Genomic DNA, 16,545 nt, shown 5'->3' with positions numbered 1-16,545 from the left:
ATAGTTGCCTATACGGTGAGGCTACGTCCAAAGGGGTACATTTTTCCGTCAAAAATGGTATATTAAAGGGTAAGGGATTAGACCTCGGGGTGGAGCCTCCCCGTACAAGACTTCGTTGAGTACCCCTCCTGGGAAGGAAAGTGCCCCAAAACATTTCGGCCAGTATGCGACGTTTTCAAAACGTCTTCCAAGTTTACGCAATGCTGAAAATGAATAAAATCTAACGACGTAGGCTTTCTAAGTATGTAATTATGTCTTTAGACTACGCTAAAGTTGCATCTTCTCCTTCCGTTGCCACTTCTTTACGACCGCGTGGACCCTGGATCTGAGGCTTTTTGCAACAGTAAAGGTTGTAATCCTCGTCCCATGCCTCTGCTTGCTCCACTGTCTGTGGCATCTCTGCTGTTAAAGTTTCTGGTAACCAAAACGCCAAAATACCGGCAGCCATGCCCACTACACCAAATATAAGTAACGGGAATGTTTTCCCCAAATTTGGAAGGTCGGCCTGAAAAGGTTTAAAATAACTAAATATCAAAGCGATCGCTATCAGGTTAAGGCAAAGTAAAATATTATAGAAGAGAGAATACTGGAAAAAAAAATTACCAAAAGGACGACATATGGAGAAACTATTCCTCCAGCCCGAGCAACCATTGAGCACAATCCTACACCGTTGTTCCTATCAAGACGTAAATAAAATAATGTTTTAAGCAATGAAGAAGCGTTACTAACGACAAAGCCATAACACAGAACCACCTGAAGGATATTTAGATAATATCTCCAAGTATTGTCAGTCGCGAATATAACCTAGTTTTCAAAAACGTTCATAGATGGAAAAAAGCTAAAAAAAATTCAGATTACCTGAAAAATGGTAGACTGCGAGCAGTCCGTCTTTTCTCTTAAGATCCGTCGAGTTCTCAGACATGGTGCGTCCCGAGCGACTTTGAAGAAATTAAGAGACTGCTCGCAGTCCAGAAAAATGGGAATTAGAATATACATTTAAAGCGAGATGCTAACATAACTAGTTGAGAATTCCCGCTGCGTTAGCGTTTAATCAGTTTAGTGTTACGCAGGGGTATTCTAGCCTGCGTGCAGACGATAACTAAACTCTGATTAGTTAACCAGAGTTTAATATTCGTCTGCGCGCAGGCTAGGGTATTCTTAAGCTCCGAACGCTGATGTGGAGGGATCTCCAAATCTAGAGGGGCAAACGTGTTCCTTACTACGGGATTACCACGGCGTAGTCTTCCTCGTCTTCTCTTAAGAGTTTCTCAACACTTAGCGCTTATTCCCGCCGTTTGTCCCCAAAGCTGGTAGCGTTAACATAAACGTCACACCTGCTTCTCTCTTATTCGTAATATTTCAAGCCAAATGTAACGTAATAATCGAGCCTCGCCCCATATAATGTAATCCAAGGCAGTCTTGGATTCTGGATTCCACTTTGTGGATTCCGGTTTCCAAAGCCCAGGATTCCAGATTACACGAGCAAAATTTCCCGGATTCCGGAATGTGTGTTACCTTTTCATGGGGCGACCAACCGGGTAAAGATCAATGTCGCAAGTACTATGCGTGGCTCGAAAGGGAAGGGAAAAGTGAGAAATGGAGTATGCGATTACTCGAATGGGGCGCGAAAAGGAGAACATTGACTTTCAATTGATCTTTAGAAAGGCAACTAGCTTGTTAGACTGTGAGAGTCCATACCTTATTACAGTCGGATAAAGCTCAGCCGCATACACACTGACAGAGGTGAAGGTAGAAATTACGAAAAACTTTTCAACCATCACGAAAATGACAACGGCGACTTGGTATTCTGAAAATTTAAACTCAATATTATTCAACACTTGTTCAAGACTGAAGTGGAAGAGAAATGCGGCAAACATTCATTCTATAACAGATCAATGAATCGTACCCGTAGTGCAAGCTAATGCTCCAAACTGTTAAGAAAGCAAAGGCTTAAGTGAAAGACGAATGAGTTAATATAGAGACTAACTCTAGAAGTACGTTTACGATAACAGAGAGTTGACTGCAATCGGGGAACCGTAACTTGATTGTCATTAACTAATCAGACTAGGTATCATCCTACCATCACTACTCGGGATTGCCACAGCCGAAAGACAGGCCACACCGCAAAATGTCATGAAGGAGGAGTAAGTCAAACGTCGACCAAATCTGCTCAACACAAATTAAATTACAACAAAATTAACACACTCCACGACTTCATATAAGGAGATGAGATGGATAATGTGAGGAAGAGGCAGACACCCAGGTATTGTGGACCTCTTCAGAGTTCGAGAGGGGCCTCTCGCACTGGTTTCTTCTCCCAGGGTCGTAGAAAGGCGAAAAAGTCATTCAATATCGGGAGAAGTATTGCTCTATTCTAACAATTTTTGTGAGGCACACAAAAGAAACTTCAGTGTATACTCTAAAATGGATTCGGGCCTGTGTCTCTTTTGCACCTTTCTCTGTCCATCTTGCTGTCTTCTGTTAGTTGCTACAACGCTGTACCTCTATAATATAAAAGCTATAATCGGCGACAAAACGTAATTTTAGACGCTTTTGCTTAAAGAGCCTTTGCAACAATTTACCACCTTTAAAAAGGTTAAATGAAACTTTCCCTCACCCACCCCCTGAAGGCGATGATATGCCGCTGTACGAGCTACCTGTGAAAAACAGCAAACACCCCAACTTTGAATCGAGGGGAGAGGGGAGAGGTACACTGAGATTGTTTTGTTCTCCGAAGTACTGTCTCAACAATTTTGTCGCCGATTGTGGCTAAACTTAGCAATTTCAATCGACCAACTTCAACAGTTCGGCAATTCTTTAATAAAATGTAAAATAGTAGCTTCGATCGGATTTTCAAATAACGTTTCTCACATCTCCAAATCATCGTAATGCTAGGTTCATCTTCACACAAACGTCGGGTGATTTTCCTTTCAACTTATGGCTTCTCAATTTTTCGAGCCGGCAGTTTTGTGGTAGTTAATTCTCACCCGTTGCAAGCAATAGCAAGATACAGCAATAGCTGGGAAGTCAATAACAAACAGTGTAAAGAAATTAAGGTACATATTCCCAGCCAGGTTCCTGATATTGTAGTTCAATCCATTGAAGATCAAGGCGTTGGCTATCCTGAACCGGAAAAAATAGCTAAATTAGTACACTTTTTATGACTGGCAAGCCTTATGCGAGCCAGCACACTATTCTCTACAATAGCGGGAAAAAGTCACACTTTGTCGGATGTAAGATCAGAAACATGCGCAGTCGATTGGTTTTCTTATTATCCGGGATATTCACTCCTTTGCGATGACATCACGTAAAACGTAGGTGGACGAGATCAAGAGATTTCGAATAATTTTCCAGAAAGCAAGCAGATTATGAACGAAGTGAGCGTTTAGTAATTGCTTTTTTATTTTCTAGACGTCTTTATTTGCTTGTGGAAGTATTCATCAAGGTCTCGATCCAGAGCGTTTTAGTGACTAATCTCGAGGAAGACGAGAGATTTATGTGAGGGTCTTATATGCTGCTCTACTTGCCGATTCGTGAATAAATGGAGGTACAAAGGTATCGATCAAATCCTCCTTCATGGAGATAGTTTTCTCTGTGCATTCAGCACAAATGATATGCAGGCAAAAATTCTTCTGTTGGGAGTAAACTGCTGACTTAAGCTTGCTGGTCTCGGTGTAAAAGAGAGGAGAGGTAAGCAAACCAGGTTTGCGTTTAAAGCGACTTCGGTACCGCATACAATTAATCAAAGATAGCAGCAGCATCGAGTAAATGCCGAAGAGGTAGCTTAGAAACGGAACGTTAAACTGAAGGACAGTAATCATGATTGACCGACAAATTAGGGAAGTAGTTAGGTAAACGCTTTAAAAAAAAACTCGTGTTTAGAAGCAAACTAGAACCTTATCTGTTTTAGTCTCATGCTACAGGAATGATTTCGTTTCCACCTATGATTCGGTTATTTGCTAGTTATCATTGCTTTTTTGGGCGGTCCGCCATTCTATGTTAAAATATACAATACCCAACACAACAGAAAACGAAATACAGAAAAATAAAGCCTATAAGACCATCTTACGTCTTATTTAAATTGTATGAGCCATTTTCTACCCTTAGAATCAGTTTCAATCTCGTTAAAACAACACTTTTTTGGCATACTTTTAGCTTAGCAGGTTCTTAAAACCAGGTTCTTATTCGTCGGTTTTTACTGTATTTAACCCACTTTTTGCTGCTTAAAGTCACGTATAAGCTCTTCTGTCTATATAGTAGTCTTTCATATAAAGATTGATTTATTATCTCTTAGCCTGCGTAGCGAGGCGTTTCCACGACGAGTTCTGAGTTCGAGAAACTTGGAACGAGAGATAAAAAGAGGATGTGTTTCCTAGGTAGTCTAATCACCACTGTATAAAGGGGAAAAAGAAGATGCTTAGTAGAAATCCAATGCTCATGAAGAATGATATTTTTCTTCCAAAGTGATCAGAAATTGTTGCATAAGTGTAATATGAGTGTTTTATATTCGATTCAAGAAAGTGAAACCTGTTTAAGGTAGACACCGATGCCAATGTCTGCAAATTAGAGGGTTTTTTATGTACAGAACATATAGGAAGATGAGTGTGTAGAGTGTCTTCAATAAGTGCAGCCTTCCCTTTACTATGCTGTAGTATGCTTCGTGCCACTGAACAGTGTCATCGAACAGAAAGTACCCTTTCTATATTATATGGAAGTTTCTGTTTCGTCTTCTGCCGTAGCGAACCCGCGAGTGGACTGGATCACAGGCTTTTTGCAACAGTAGATGTTATAATCCTCTTCCCATGTCTCTGCTTGCTCGACGGTCTGTGGCATTTGTATATGTAATAGGACTACATGCTGTCCAATTTGGAAATAATTGGATGAAAAAAATTCCGAGGACAGCCAAAATTGGACGAGGCCGTAGGCCGAGTCCAATTTGGCTGTCAGAGGAATTTTTTGAATCCAATTATTTCCAAATTGGACAAGCATGTAGTCCTCTTACTTATTAATTATATAGCTAGTGAGGAAACACAGCTTTGCAAGGAAAACTATGGGAACTGTCTCTGATAAAAAACAGACTGAAATCTTAATAATTTTTTTATTTTAATTCATTTTTAAATACATGCTGTAGTCCAAATAGAAATGAATTTCATTATCACCATTGAATTTAATAAATATAATAAATATAACAATACTGTAAAACTTTAAGGTCAAAAAATTTAGAATTCCATTATTTTGAAACTATCCAGTTTTCAATATCAAGAAATAAAAGTGTGTAAAGAAATAACACACACACAATAAAGATGGAAAAGATTAAGAAAAGAATGCAATTAACAAAGTGCAGAAAAAATAAAATTAATTATTTTAGTCTGTACAAAACATGCACACATTAAAAAAGTGCAAAACTACAATGAATACAAGAAAGGTGTAAATTTAAAGTTTTTGTGCAGTCAGCAATAGCTAGTCCTCATCTGAGTCTGAGAGTACAGAAGCTCTGATCCTTTTCCATGTATGTGGTGGCTCTGTGCTTTGGTGAGTTGGCACTGGCATATTAGATAGACCTGGAAAGCCAGGAAATGCACCATAGAAATTCACTGGACCTGTAAAGTTGTTGATGGTACTGAAACTGTTGCTGGAAGAACTGGCTTGAAGGGGTAGTCTATCCTTATTGGGGCTGCTGTTAGCAGGTTGTTGTTGAATATCACTTGTTTGCTTGCATCCACTGATTATGTTTGACAGTTCCCTTGCCTGATTCTCGTCATCTCCTTCATATGAATTAAGGCTGAGAATATTACGGTGTCCAGTAACATCAATAATCTTGTCCCTCGGGACACCAGCATTCTTTAGCTTTTGCACACAAGTTTTTCTGCTCGAATGATTGGTAATTTTCTTACCAGTGGCAGCAGTTAGACCAGACTTGACAGCCATGTCTTTCATAAGCTGTCCAATTTTGTGTTCACCCATTCGTTGTCTGCTAAACCATACTTGGCCCTTGGGTTTTGAAATAGTTGTCAAGTAGAATGGCCCACTGTCTCTCATTTCTGGTGGTCTTCTAGACAGCATTTCTTCGAAAAGCATTACAGGGCATCTTTCGCCGCCAGTCGAAAACATTTTGGGTTGTACAGCTCTGTGGGCGATCCGGAGACCTCCTTGCCTCGTTTTTGTAGGACCTTCTTTAAAAGTTATGTATTTGACAACGCTGTCAGGACTGGTTATGATGCTGAAATCTTCCACCGTCATTGAATAGTGCTCTTGTCTCCCTCGGAGGCCAAAGTGTTCAGTGACATTTTTAAAGTTTACATTGACCAGAGCTTGAGCAGAATGTTTACCGAGCTGACCTGACTGCCAGAGGAATTCTTCGTCTTCTTCATTCAAAGCGTGAGATGCATTTTTTCGCTTTCCGTAACCCTTCACTCTCAATTCTCTTGCTTTCGCCTCAAGTTGTTGCCTTGACTTTTCAAATTCGCGGTCTCGCAAGATGCTGTGCAGGGCGGATAAAGGTTGGGCGGTGAAACGAGCGCTCCGCTCTTCATTTAATGTGTGATGCGGAGTAGGACTGGCGCGAGCGCTCTTTCCGCGCTTCCGGTGCGCTTGAAGGCCGGCGAAATTTTCCTTTTTGGAAACCGGAAATCCTATTTTCTTTCTGTAATTTCAGGCTACAATGTTAAATAGATAAATTCGTTTCATAACAATATCAATAAACAGTTTCATATGTTTGTGTCTGTACGTCCATAAGTCAAACTTGTCGGTCGTATAATGCCAAAATTTGAGTTTTATTTGAAAGTGTTGAATAGCTCCCCCTTCCACTAAATATCACCTGATCGTCTTTCACCGTTTCGTTTGCAAAAGCTTAACACTTCTTAACCTCAATTTTTACATATGTTAAAGGGGGATAAATTTTATATAACATAACAAAAAATTAGATTGATATATATTGATATAGTGGCGTTGTACTTCTTCAAACTTTGCTTCTCGGGTGCAACGCGCCATGGCGATTCGCGCAATGCGTTGCAAAATCCGGCAACCGCATGTAAACAAAATTTATTGAGGTTAGTTTTAAGGTTTTTTCTCCGTTTTTCTCTCTTAAACAAAACAAGGTAAACAGTAAAAACTGAGGGGAAACTAATTTTGAAGTTTCGAAGTAACAGAAAGACGTATGAGATGTTTTTTTCAAAATTAAAAAGAAGGATGATGGTGATTGAAATTAGCATAATTTCACCTTGCACGAGCTGCACGCATTTATAAAATACACGTCATCTACTGCTGTCTTTTAGTTTTGCTAGGGATGACATGGATGAGATTTTCCTTCGTGTTTTAGACAGTACTTAGTTGTTTTTGTTTTGGAATAACATCGACATTGGCAAGTAGCAGAACGAAAATATAATTCAGTGGTAGAGCCATGGAAGTAATAAAAGAAACCCTTTAAAAGAGATGTTTGTCTACTCCAACTAAACCTCCCGCAAAAAATAGCAACATTTGCCTCTCGGAGGCAGCGTACCAGCACAAAGTAACGAGGAAGAAGTGCAAGAAAACAATTCAAGCTGCCATAATTCAGTGACAGCGGCAGTGTCTAATGTACAAACCACATCGCAAGCCCTGACCGAAGTCGAAAACAAGCGACATTTCTAAGCAGAGTCCCAGTCCACTGCATCACACCTTTTTGCTCGGACGCGCTCGTTTCACCGCCCTACCTTTATCCGCCCTGATGCTGTGTTTTTTGCCAGCGTTTTTTAAATGGCGGTCCAACGCGCTCTGCATCACTGCCAGACTTTCTGGTTCATATTCGCCGCCGTCTTTTTTTCGAATTTCGGCAAAGAAGCGGCAGAGAATTGCATCTAGCTCTTCTGGAGGGATATCTTCAAAACGTCTCGCTTCGTTACGCTGGAGTTTCCACTCGTTGAAAACGTTCAGCCACGTTTTTGTGCTCTTGGCGGTGTTTGAGTTTTCGTTTCTGCTTCTAAGAGTATTAATTTCCTCTTCCTGCAACCATGGAAATCTCTCATTTGTGTTAGAACTGCTAAAGATGGAAAAATTTGGCAAATTTTCTTCACTGAATTCCTCCATGTTGTCAACAACAATGGCGACCTGTGCGGCTTTTAGTGCTGACGTTTGCTCACTGCTGATTGGTTGGTTTCACAATCCATTGTTTTTTCTCGGATTTCATTGGCCGAAACAAACTGTCCTATTTTTTCCCAAATAGGACAGTTTCTGCATTTTTTACTCAAATTCCATATTGAAAACTGTCCAAATTAAATCCCAAATTGGACAGTTCTGAGAAATTAAAGGATAATAGCCGTGCTGACAATACTGGATTAACTGACTGCTATATAATTAGAGACGTTAGAGTTTCTGGTAACCAAAACGCCATAACACCAGCGGCTACCGCCATTACTCCAAATATCAACAAAGGAAATGTTTTCATCAGATTTGGGAGATCGGACTATCAAATAAGGAAATTAAAATTTAGTATTGTTACTTAATCTAGTGTGGGGGAGTCTTACTGGTATCCGGTGGGGTGGGGTGGGGAAATTGAGGAAGTGGGTAAATAACGCAGCACAGGAATAACGTCAGTGTGACTTATTTGCAATTTTTGTCTGACTTCTGTCATTTTGAATTTCATAGGCTAACATGTCATCTTTATGATACACGTCAATTAAAAGTGAGGAAGTCGCTTTTACGTTAATTTCACAAAGTTCATCCGAGTTTTCGATCTGTAAATAGTAACACTGCGCAGTGCTATATGTAGCAATGATAAATACATATCGTTAACAGAAGTAAAAGAGGATAACTCTAACTTATTGGTTTAACCGAGGTAAGGGCCTGGACGAAGAGTAACGCCTTTACAAACTTGTATTGATTTTTTTATGTATGTACCACGGAAGGGATATCAAAGAGCATTTAATCCAAGACAAATTAATCTTTGCTTCAATACATCAAAAAAGTAGCATAAATTGTGAGTAATGTAAATATACAAACCAGTAAAACGATATAAGGCGCAACAATTCCGCCAATTCGGGCAACAGTTCCACAAGATCCCACTCCATTGTTTCTAAAAAAATTAATATGAATAATAATGATAGTGATAAATAAAAGAATACTACCAGGAGATATTTTAAGTCTCTAGCGTACCTCCTACTTGCTTTTCCTGGCTGGATAGTACTGGTTCAAGGTAGCCTTAGACGACCTCCGGAATATATTACCCTCTATCAATTTCGCCTTAATTTTCTTTGGGTTTAGAGGAGAGGGAAGGGGAGGTGGAGTTGTGTTTTTCACAGCTACACGTTCATTTTTCCAGTAAAACTTCGATTACGAATCAGCTACTAATTTCCTTCCACCTGCGATCCTCCGGAGGTAACACTAAGGCCATGATAAGTAACCCATTCATTTTGTAGTTTTGCGGAAAGGGATCTTATCTGCCACCAAATGTTTCTTCGTGCTGTTTCACATAAGTTTTCCGTGAAGTTTTGTCAATCATTTCCTGGGGCAAAATTATGTAGATGTAAAAATAATAGCTTTAATGATGACCCCTAAACGGTCCTATACCAGGCTAATCCTCTTCGACCCTCTTATGCCGGGGATTATATCGGAATAAAGAAGCCGCTAGTATTGCTATACTTCCCCTTCCTCCACCCCTGGAAGGGATGCTAGCTTAGCATAGGATACCTGGGTGTATTGGAGGTAATGCCATGAAGCAATCTTTTTTTGTCTCAGGAAACTACGCAATGCCGGAAATGCTTGAACTCGAAACCCGAATTTAGTAACACATTAAATCGCCAAGCCTTCCTCATTTACCTTATGACTGTTGGGTAAAGTTCTGCCGTGTGCAAGTAGATCGCCGAGAAGGAAATGGAGATGCAAAATTTTGCAGACATCACAAGTACGACGAGCACCACTGGATAATCTACATTATGACAGTTAAGTAAATGACATTATGTGGTTATTACCACAGTGCACTAAAGAGGTCTTAAAAACATCACGAACTTTATGACTCAGTCAATTCCAAGCGTGTCCATCCCCCAGGCATTTACCAGGTTGTGTGTTACACTTTCCAAAGGTCTGCCCCCCTCCGGGGGGGGGGGGGAGCACTCAACAAAGTCTTATACGCACGTACACGGGGAGGCTTCGCCCCGAGGACCAACCGCTTACCCTTTTATACAGTGGCGGATCCAGGGGGAGGGTCAGGGGGGTCCACACCTCCCCTATCAAACCTTACACTTGTTTGAGACTGAAATTCTTACATCGAAGGGATTGTATATCACTTTTTAACTGGTTGATCCTTTTAATGAAACTAGCGTTGCATTTTGCCACTAAATTCCAGGATTGTTCAAAAATGTAATTGTTTTTGGGTTTCCTCCTATGATCTGTTCGCCTCTGCTCGCAGATGTTCTGAACTTAAAATGCACTGTGCTTTGATATAAGATACCATCAAAGGCTCACCTTTTACTGAAAGAGCCACAAGACAGGTCACTCCACAACACATCATGAACGTGCTGTAAGTTAGACGGCGACCAAACCTAATAGGCAAATCACTGTGGTGAGTCACCTTGACTAAAGGACTGTCCACACTTGGTTCCCGGGAACCAGTGCCTGGGTACAGTGCCCGAAATCTAGAGTGGGTACTTGAAAAATAAGTGTGTTCACATTACTACCCAGTGAGTACAGTCAACTCTCGCCTTGCGGACACCTCGTTATAACGGACACCCCGATAACACGGACAGTTGCTAAATCTCCGGCCAAAACAAATTACAGATGTTTCACTGAAATCAACTACCACTATTATGGAGTTTCGCTAATAAGGACACCAACTCGAGAGCCCTACAGTGTCCGCAATAAAGGGGGTTGACTGTACCGTGTTCGGGCACCAAGTGTGAACGCTGCCTAAGACAATCGACAGGAACGATGATTGGCACCACTGTTGGTTATTGCGCGGATGTAGTTTGAAGATTTGCTAAGTATTCAAGAAGCTAGAGGCGTATAAGCCCCTTTCGTGTGTCTAGCAACAACCAAAAGAGGCCCCTTTATATTCTCCTGCAATAACCCATCCTTTTAATTTAATAGTACGTAGTAAACAAAGAGATTCAGTTTCTCGCTTTGCACATATTTCTGATCGTTAATGGTACTAGTCTTTTTTGAAGACTGCGTGAGCAATCCCAAAGGATTTCAAGTCTTGTAGGCTTTATAAGTCTGACATTAATGAAAAGGTACATTAGTAGAAGCACGCACCTGTTATTGCAAAAAGTTAAATGTTAAACGCTGCGTACGTAATACTACAGCAGTAGTAGTAGTAGTTATTGTTGTTGTTCTGGTTGCTTAGTGGCAGTTACAAACTGGTAGACACAACTAAATTGTTTATACTTTCATATCACAAATGATATCAAACGCACTATGATACCCACCTCTTTAGGCAATAACAGTTCAGTGCAGCGGAAGGGAAGCCAACCGTTGTCAAAATAAAAGCAGTTAGGTAGAGATTCCCAGCTAGGTTATGGACATTGTAGTTGATACCGTAGTAAATAATCGCATTGACGTTCCTAGGGAAATATTTGCAGAACCAAAGTCAAGCTTCCTTCTTAAACTTTTTGTACGGGGTAGTTAAGTGTAATAGCCATTTTTGTTTAATTACTCAAAGCCAACTTTTAAACTTAAAAGTGACTGATCTCGGCTATGGGGTTAGAACATCACCCCTACTGAGGCATCATTCTCGCGATCGGTTCTTATGTAAGTTGAAAACGTGATAGTTTGGAACAGCGGGAAGCGAGAACGGCACCCTAATGAATGGGGTAAAGTCTCTGCACTCAGGACTGCAGATTGTAATAAACTACAGTAACTATTCCAGAGATTTGCTCAGATGTTAAGAGTATCTCGTAAAAGAACAGACTGAACCAGCTTAACAAACAAATCCTTTCTACAACACCGAATACTGCAATGAATGGAGGAATGACCAATCATTTTGTACATTTTTACAACGTAAGAGCCTTGTTTCTCAGCACTTTTCCCAATACTATACCCATCCCCCTTACCCACCCAAAAATGATTCAATACAAAACTATGAGCAACTGAACACCAGTAGAAAAAGGTCTGCGTCGAATCGAGGTCTTTTCGAAAGGTTATCTCTTAGATGCAAATAATTATGGTGAACCTTTCTTACAAAAGAAAGCAAGAAACCAAAGGGACAGTAAGCCCCCACATTGTAGAGGTGTTTTTATTATAGAGGTAGCAATTATACGAAGTTTGGTGTCTTTGGGACCAAAAGAACTGTAATGGGGGCGTCCGCATTATGAACGTGTCTGTATCCGGAGAGGTTTAACGGAAGTGCGGAGGGTTGACACTCGGTGACCTTCAAATGCGAATTCCCTGTTCAAGGCGAGAGCTACCCGCTTTCCCCTCAGCTCAGGTTTTTAGTACGATAGCGGTACTTTTTCATAAAGGGGCTTACGCAAAGGCGTTCTTGAACGATGCACGGTCCACCGGAGATAGAAGTTTTGCATTCTTGGGCAGTGGTTTTGCTCAAATTCTCTGGCAGATCGTGTCTATAAGAGAAAAGACACTGGCCAATACAGATTTGTTTGCATCAAGGCATATTAAAAGGGGAAAGGCCTCACTTCCAGTTGACATACGTCCCTCAAAAGCTCCTTCGCTTAAGCTACCTATTATATGTTTTAACCCCTCCCCCACCCTAAAGTAAACTCTTACCAGTTAAAAAACATGATCAGAGATCTTTTTCGTAGTCTTGGAGTCTTGACGACATCAAAAAACCCATACGTTTTTTTGTCCGTCTCTTTCCTTGCGTCATTCTCCCAAACTACTCGAATCAAGTGTTTAAGATGAGTGGGGTCCACAGGCGGTTGGACTTTATTTCCTTCGGCATATTTCATGAGAACTTCATAAGCCTCGTCTAAATGGTTGCTTGCGATAAGCCAACGAGGCGATCTGGGAATCCACCTGACGCGAGTATACCGTACGTGCATGAGTAGTTAGCGACTTGGGGTTGATTTTAAAACCAATACTATTGTTTTAGCTTTAATTACCAAGGATGTATGGAACGCAGGTTTTGGTGGGAGAGCAGTGGCTGGCAGGGGGAAGGCCAGGGGTGGATCGGAGTTTGTGGTTTCGGCCGACACCGAAGATTCCCGCCGCACGTGAGGAAAAACGACTGACACCCAGGGTAAAACATGAGTAAAGTACTTTCTAAGAAAATTGCAACATTTTTTTCTATGTTCTCCCTGTTTAAGACAGTATAGGGTACTTTTGCCCAAAATTGTCTTAATTCCGAGACTAAGTGGATGTTAAATCATCTTTTATAAAGCGGAGTGGCGAGTTCTCTCTTTCATCAGACAGGCCTCTTCGTTAAAACCACTTGTTATTTGGTGGAAACCATAACGAATTTTTTTTACTCAAAGCAACGCAACAGTTTTACTTACCGCCAGGCAAGAAGCGGCAAGAAGGCTGGTATTGTCGCCGCCAACATCAAATAGCGCCAGTTTGGAATCAAGAAAGCCATCAACGACAACAGCGAGCTTCCAATACCGAGAAACATCATGTTTATAATACCGACCCATGATCGATGAGTATTGGCGACCATCTCAACACAGTAAACAAATTTGACCAATATACAGCCAATGGTACCAGCACCAGCGATGAAACGAAACAACAAGAATAGAGACAGGCAGTCAGCTACTCCCGATACTACACCAGCAACAGCCTAGAAAATGAGGCAATACGCCGGCAAAGGTTAAAAATTGTCAAACAACTTTGAGTTCTGCTATACGGAGTTCTTGAAAACGAAAATCTTATTTGGGAACAGACATTCAGTCTTTTAGAGCTATGGAAATTCCTAGGCATTACGTATGCCCTTGTTTGGTTATGAATAAGAGAAACCCCCGGGGTACTTCCTTATATAAGCTATATAGGTATGTGCCGTCCCATCGGGTAGGGTTTTCGAAATGAGTAACAAAGAAAGAGAAATACGTAAATTCGAAATGGTTTGAAAAATTTTTTGTTTGCGCCCTAATCTGAGTAATGGTGACAATTTCTGCCTGCGCCTAAAGGGCCAGGTCTGAAAACTGGTAAGGATTTCAGAGGTCTGGTCTGAAAACGGGTGCGGAAAATGACCTTTCTTGGTCTGAAAAAGGGTCAGGATTTGGGGAACCGGGCTGCACACCCCCACTAAGAATTCCCAGGAGTGCCCCCACGGGTGAGAAACTTGGAAGTTCTGGGAGAGGAAAGCCGCCTAGCCCTTCAAACCCCGACCTTAACTCATTTCGCTACCCATGTTGTACAAGAGACTATTTTTCATGACCCTGTCTTCTTTAATTTCTCTCTCAGAAATATCTTTTTTATTATTATTTATTTTATTTTATTATTTAACTGACATCAGTCAGCGAGCCGCCAACGTTCAAAACTCGTTCACGGCTTCCGGTTCAGAATTATACCCTGTTCAAGACCCTCATTAAACGCGAGACCCCGAAAACCACACCCTGTTTGATTTGGCGGAACGTGCCAAAATAAGAAAGCCCCCCTTGAAGCTGAGGGATAGATATTATACACTCACCATGACTCCAATGCTGGTAAAAAACGCAATCTTTCGCCCAAAATGATCTGATACAGCACCAAATACAGCAGAACCAACTAATATACCCAACATATAAACCGCTCGACTCATGGCACGTAAATGGCGACGATCACATATCATATCCCACTAAAAAAACAATTAGGAAATAGGCAAGCACCACTGGCTGGCTCCGTTAAAGGGCAAGTTGAAGAAAAGCCTGTGTTCTGATTAGCTACCCGCAGGGTAAAATCTTAGCAACGCGAAGTTGCTTATTTTGTTCTTGCGAGGAAAAAACTATTCTTTAAGGCATTTTTAAAAAAGTCATGGACTAAGCTTTTCCCAGACTCGCGCGTAGCCAGCATTTTTCGGCGAAAAAATGGTTGGTAATAACTGGGCTTGTCCACAAATACTATACGTGGACATCTAGGTTGAGGTGGGGGAGGAAGTAATCGGTTTCCGTGATATTTTTGGAAAGGCTTATGCAAAGTATACTACGACACAACGATAGTCACGTACTCCCGGTCCCAGGGTTATCAAGAAGGGACCCGCCTTTAAAATGGGTGGTGATTCAAGTTCAAGTTTAAAAAATATTTGAAGTGAGACCAATCTAGACGTAGAGGACGCTGTAATTTAGTATGATTACAGAGATCAGTAAATTTTCGTCTAGAACACAGTATTGTCTCTAAAATGTCAATTACAGCTTTTTCTCAATTCTATACGTTTCAGGTCATCTTTTGGTTACGATACTCACGAATATTCACACGTTTGCCGGAAATACAAAACACCAATTGAAATTTTTACTTTGGGCTATGATCATGGGCTTCATCCCAGAAAAAAGGTCGTTAATCATCACAAAAACAGACAGGTAACGATGGTGAGCAAGTGGAAAACTAGCTACTCATAGTCAGTTTATGTCATCTAGAAAAAGATATGCCTCAGGGAGAGAAATGGTTCTTACCTCAGACACGGCACTAGTGAAACTTCCTTTGAAATCGTATTCCACGCAACTCGAGCAGCATTTCCCCGCTGAACAAGTTCCATTTCCAGCGATGGTCTTACAGTTAAAAGGAGGAGAGATACCGTAAAAAACTGGGATGCCGAGCTGAGCGCCAGTTGGAATCGACACCAAACAGATGAAGGCGTAAAGAGCCACTTGATAGCGACCAAATTTCCCGGTGAGCCTTAGGAGATCGTCAAACTCGTAGTTCTTGTCTTCAGTAATGATTTTGTCGTTGTTCTCGATCCCCTCTTTAGGGGGTGGCGACTGTTTTTGGTTATTCATCATCTACTCAGTGCTTCACGCTTCCAACCTGCCTTGCGAGCATAATTAATTCGGAAGTATATTAACCTGTCCGACTTGACCACAGTATCACCGTAAATCCTAGCCTCCCACGCAAACGTTCTTAGTGGTTCGTCACGCGTTCCTACCCCACGAGAGGAATGATTGCGTGACGAACCCGTAAGAGCGTCTGCGTGGGAGGCTACGTAAATTCTCTATTAAGCCTTTCCTCTCAAATAAGCCCCTCCTTTTCAGGGGAAGAAGGTTAATTAGCCCCCCTTTCCTCCCCTCACTATCCTTCACTAAGAAATGGTAGACAGTATCAATCAGTCACGACTCTGAAACTTCGTGTTGACTGATCCTGGATGGTTCATTCAGTAACTGGAAGTTCGAGTTTGTTTTTGATCCTCGATCCTCGACTGCGTGACCTCCAACCTCTTGTACTTGAGCTTTTCCACTTTGTATTCTAGCTAGGTCCTTATGGAAAATTGATACCATCGTCTTTTCTAAATTAAATTAGCCCCCCGTCTCTGTTAAGCCCACACACCCCTCTCCAAAATTGAAATAAATACAACAACTTTATTGACTTTATCTTCGACCAGAAGATTTCAGTACCAAAACAATAACAATGACAAAAAGTAAAATAAAAGTTAAGTAAGAAACAAAGAAACAATTGAATATTATCATAAAAGAAAAAATTACTTGGCTATGTACG

The 16,545-nt window shown here is 41.1% G+C and overlaps 1 protein-coding gene across 1 annotated transcript; it reads right to left on the bottom strand.

Moving 5' to 3' along the window:
- Positions 1 to 110: 110 nt before the first annotated feature.
- Positions 111 to 15,890, bottom strand: LOC140952204 (organic cation transporter protein-like). Its single transcript, XM_073401625.1, has 9 exons — positions 15,510 to 15,890; positions 14,552 to 14,698; positions 13,422 to 13,702; positions 12,694 to 12,942; positions 2,991 to 3,123; positions 2,081 to 2,168; positions 1,699 to 1,807; positions 604 to 676; positions 111 to 505 (listed from the first exon to the last, which is right to left on the bottom strand). Exons 1-9 carry the CDS (start codon positions 15,834 to 15,836, stop codon positions 263 to 265), a joined length of 1,650 nt encoding a protein of 549 aa, XP_073257726.1. The 5' UTR covers positions 15,837 to 15,890; the 3' UTR covers positions 111 to 262.
- Between the last annotated feature and the right edge of the window lie 655 nt (positions 15,891 to 16,545).

Source organism: Porites lutea, chromosome 11 (assembly GCF_958299795.1).
Source record: "Porites lutea chromosome 11, jaPorLute2.1, whole genome shotgun sequence".
NCBI classification, from domain to species: Eukaryota; Metazoa; Cnidaria; class Anthozoa; order Scleractinia; family Poritidae; genus Porites; species Porites lutea.
This window is presented reverse-complemented; position numbering and strand designations above follow the sequence as displayed.

Bases quoted from the DNA above. Each gene is read 5' to 3' on its own strand.
- LOC140952204 (XM_073401625.1), bottom strand. From the start codon at position 15,836: ATGATGAATAACCAAAAACAGTCGCCACCCCCTAAAGAGGGGATCGAG. The intron at 13,703-14,551 runs GTGAGTGTATAA...CTCATTTTCTAG, and splicing joins TTACCAGCATTGGAGTCATG to GCTGTTGCTGGTGTAGTATC. The intron at 677-1,698 runs GTATGGACTCTC...ACGTCTTGATAG, and splicing joins CTTTATCCGACTGTAATAAG to GAACAACGGTGTAGGATTGT.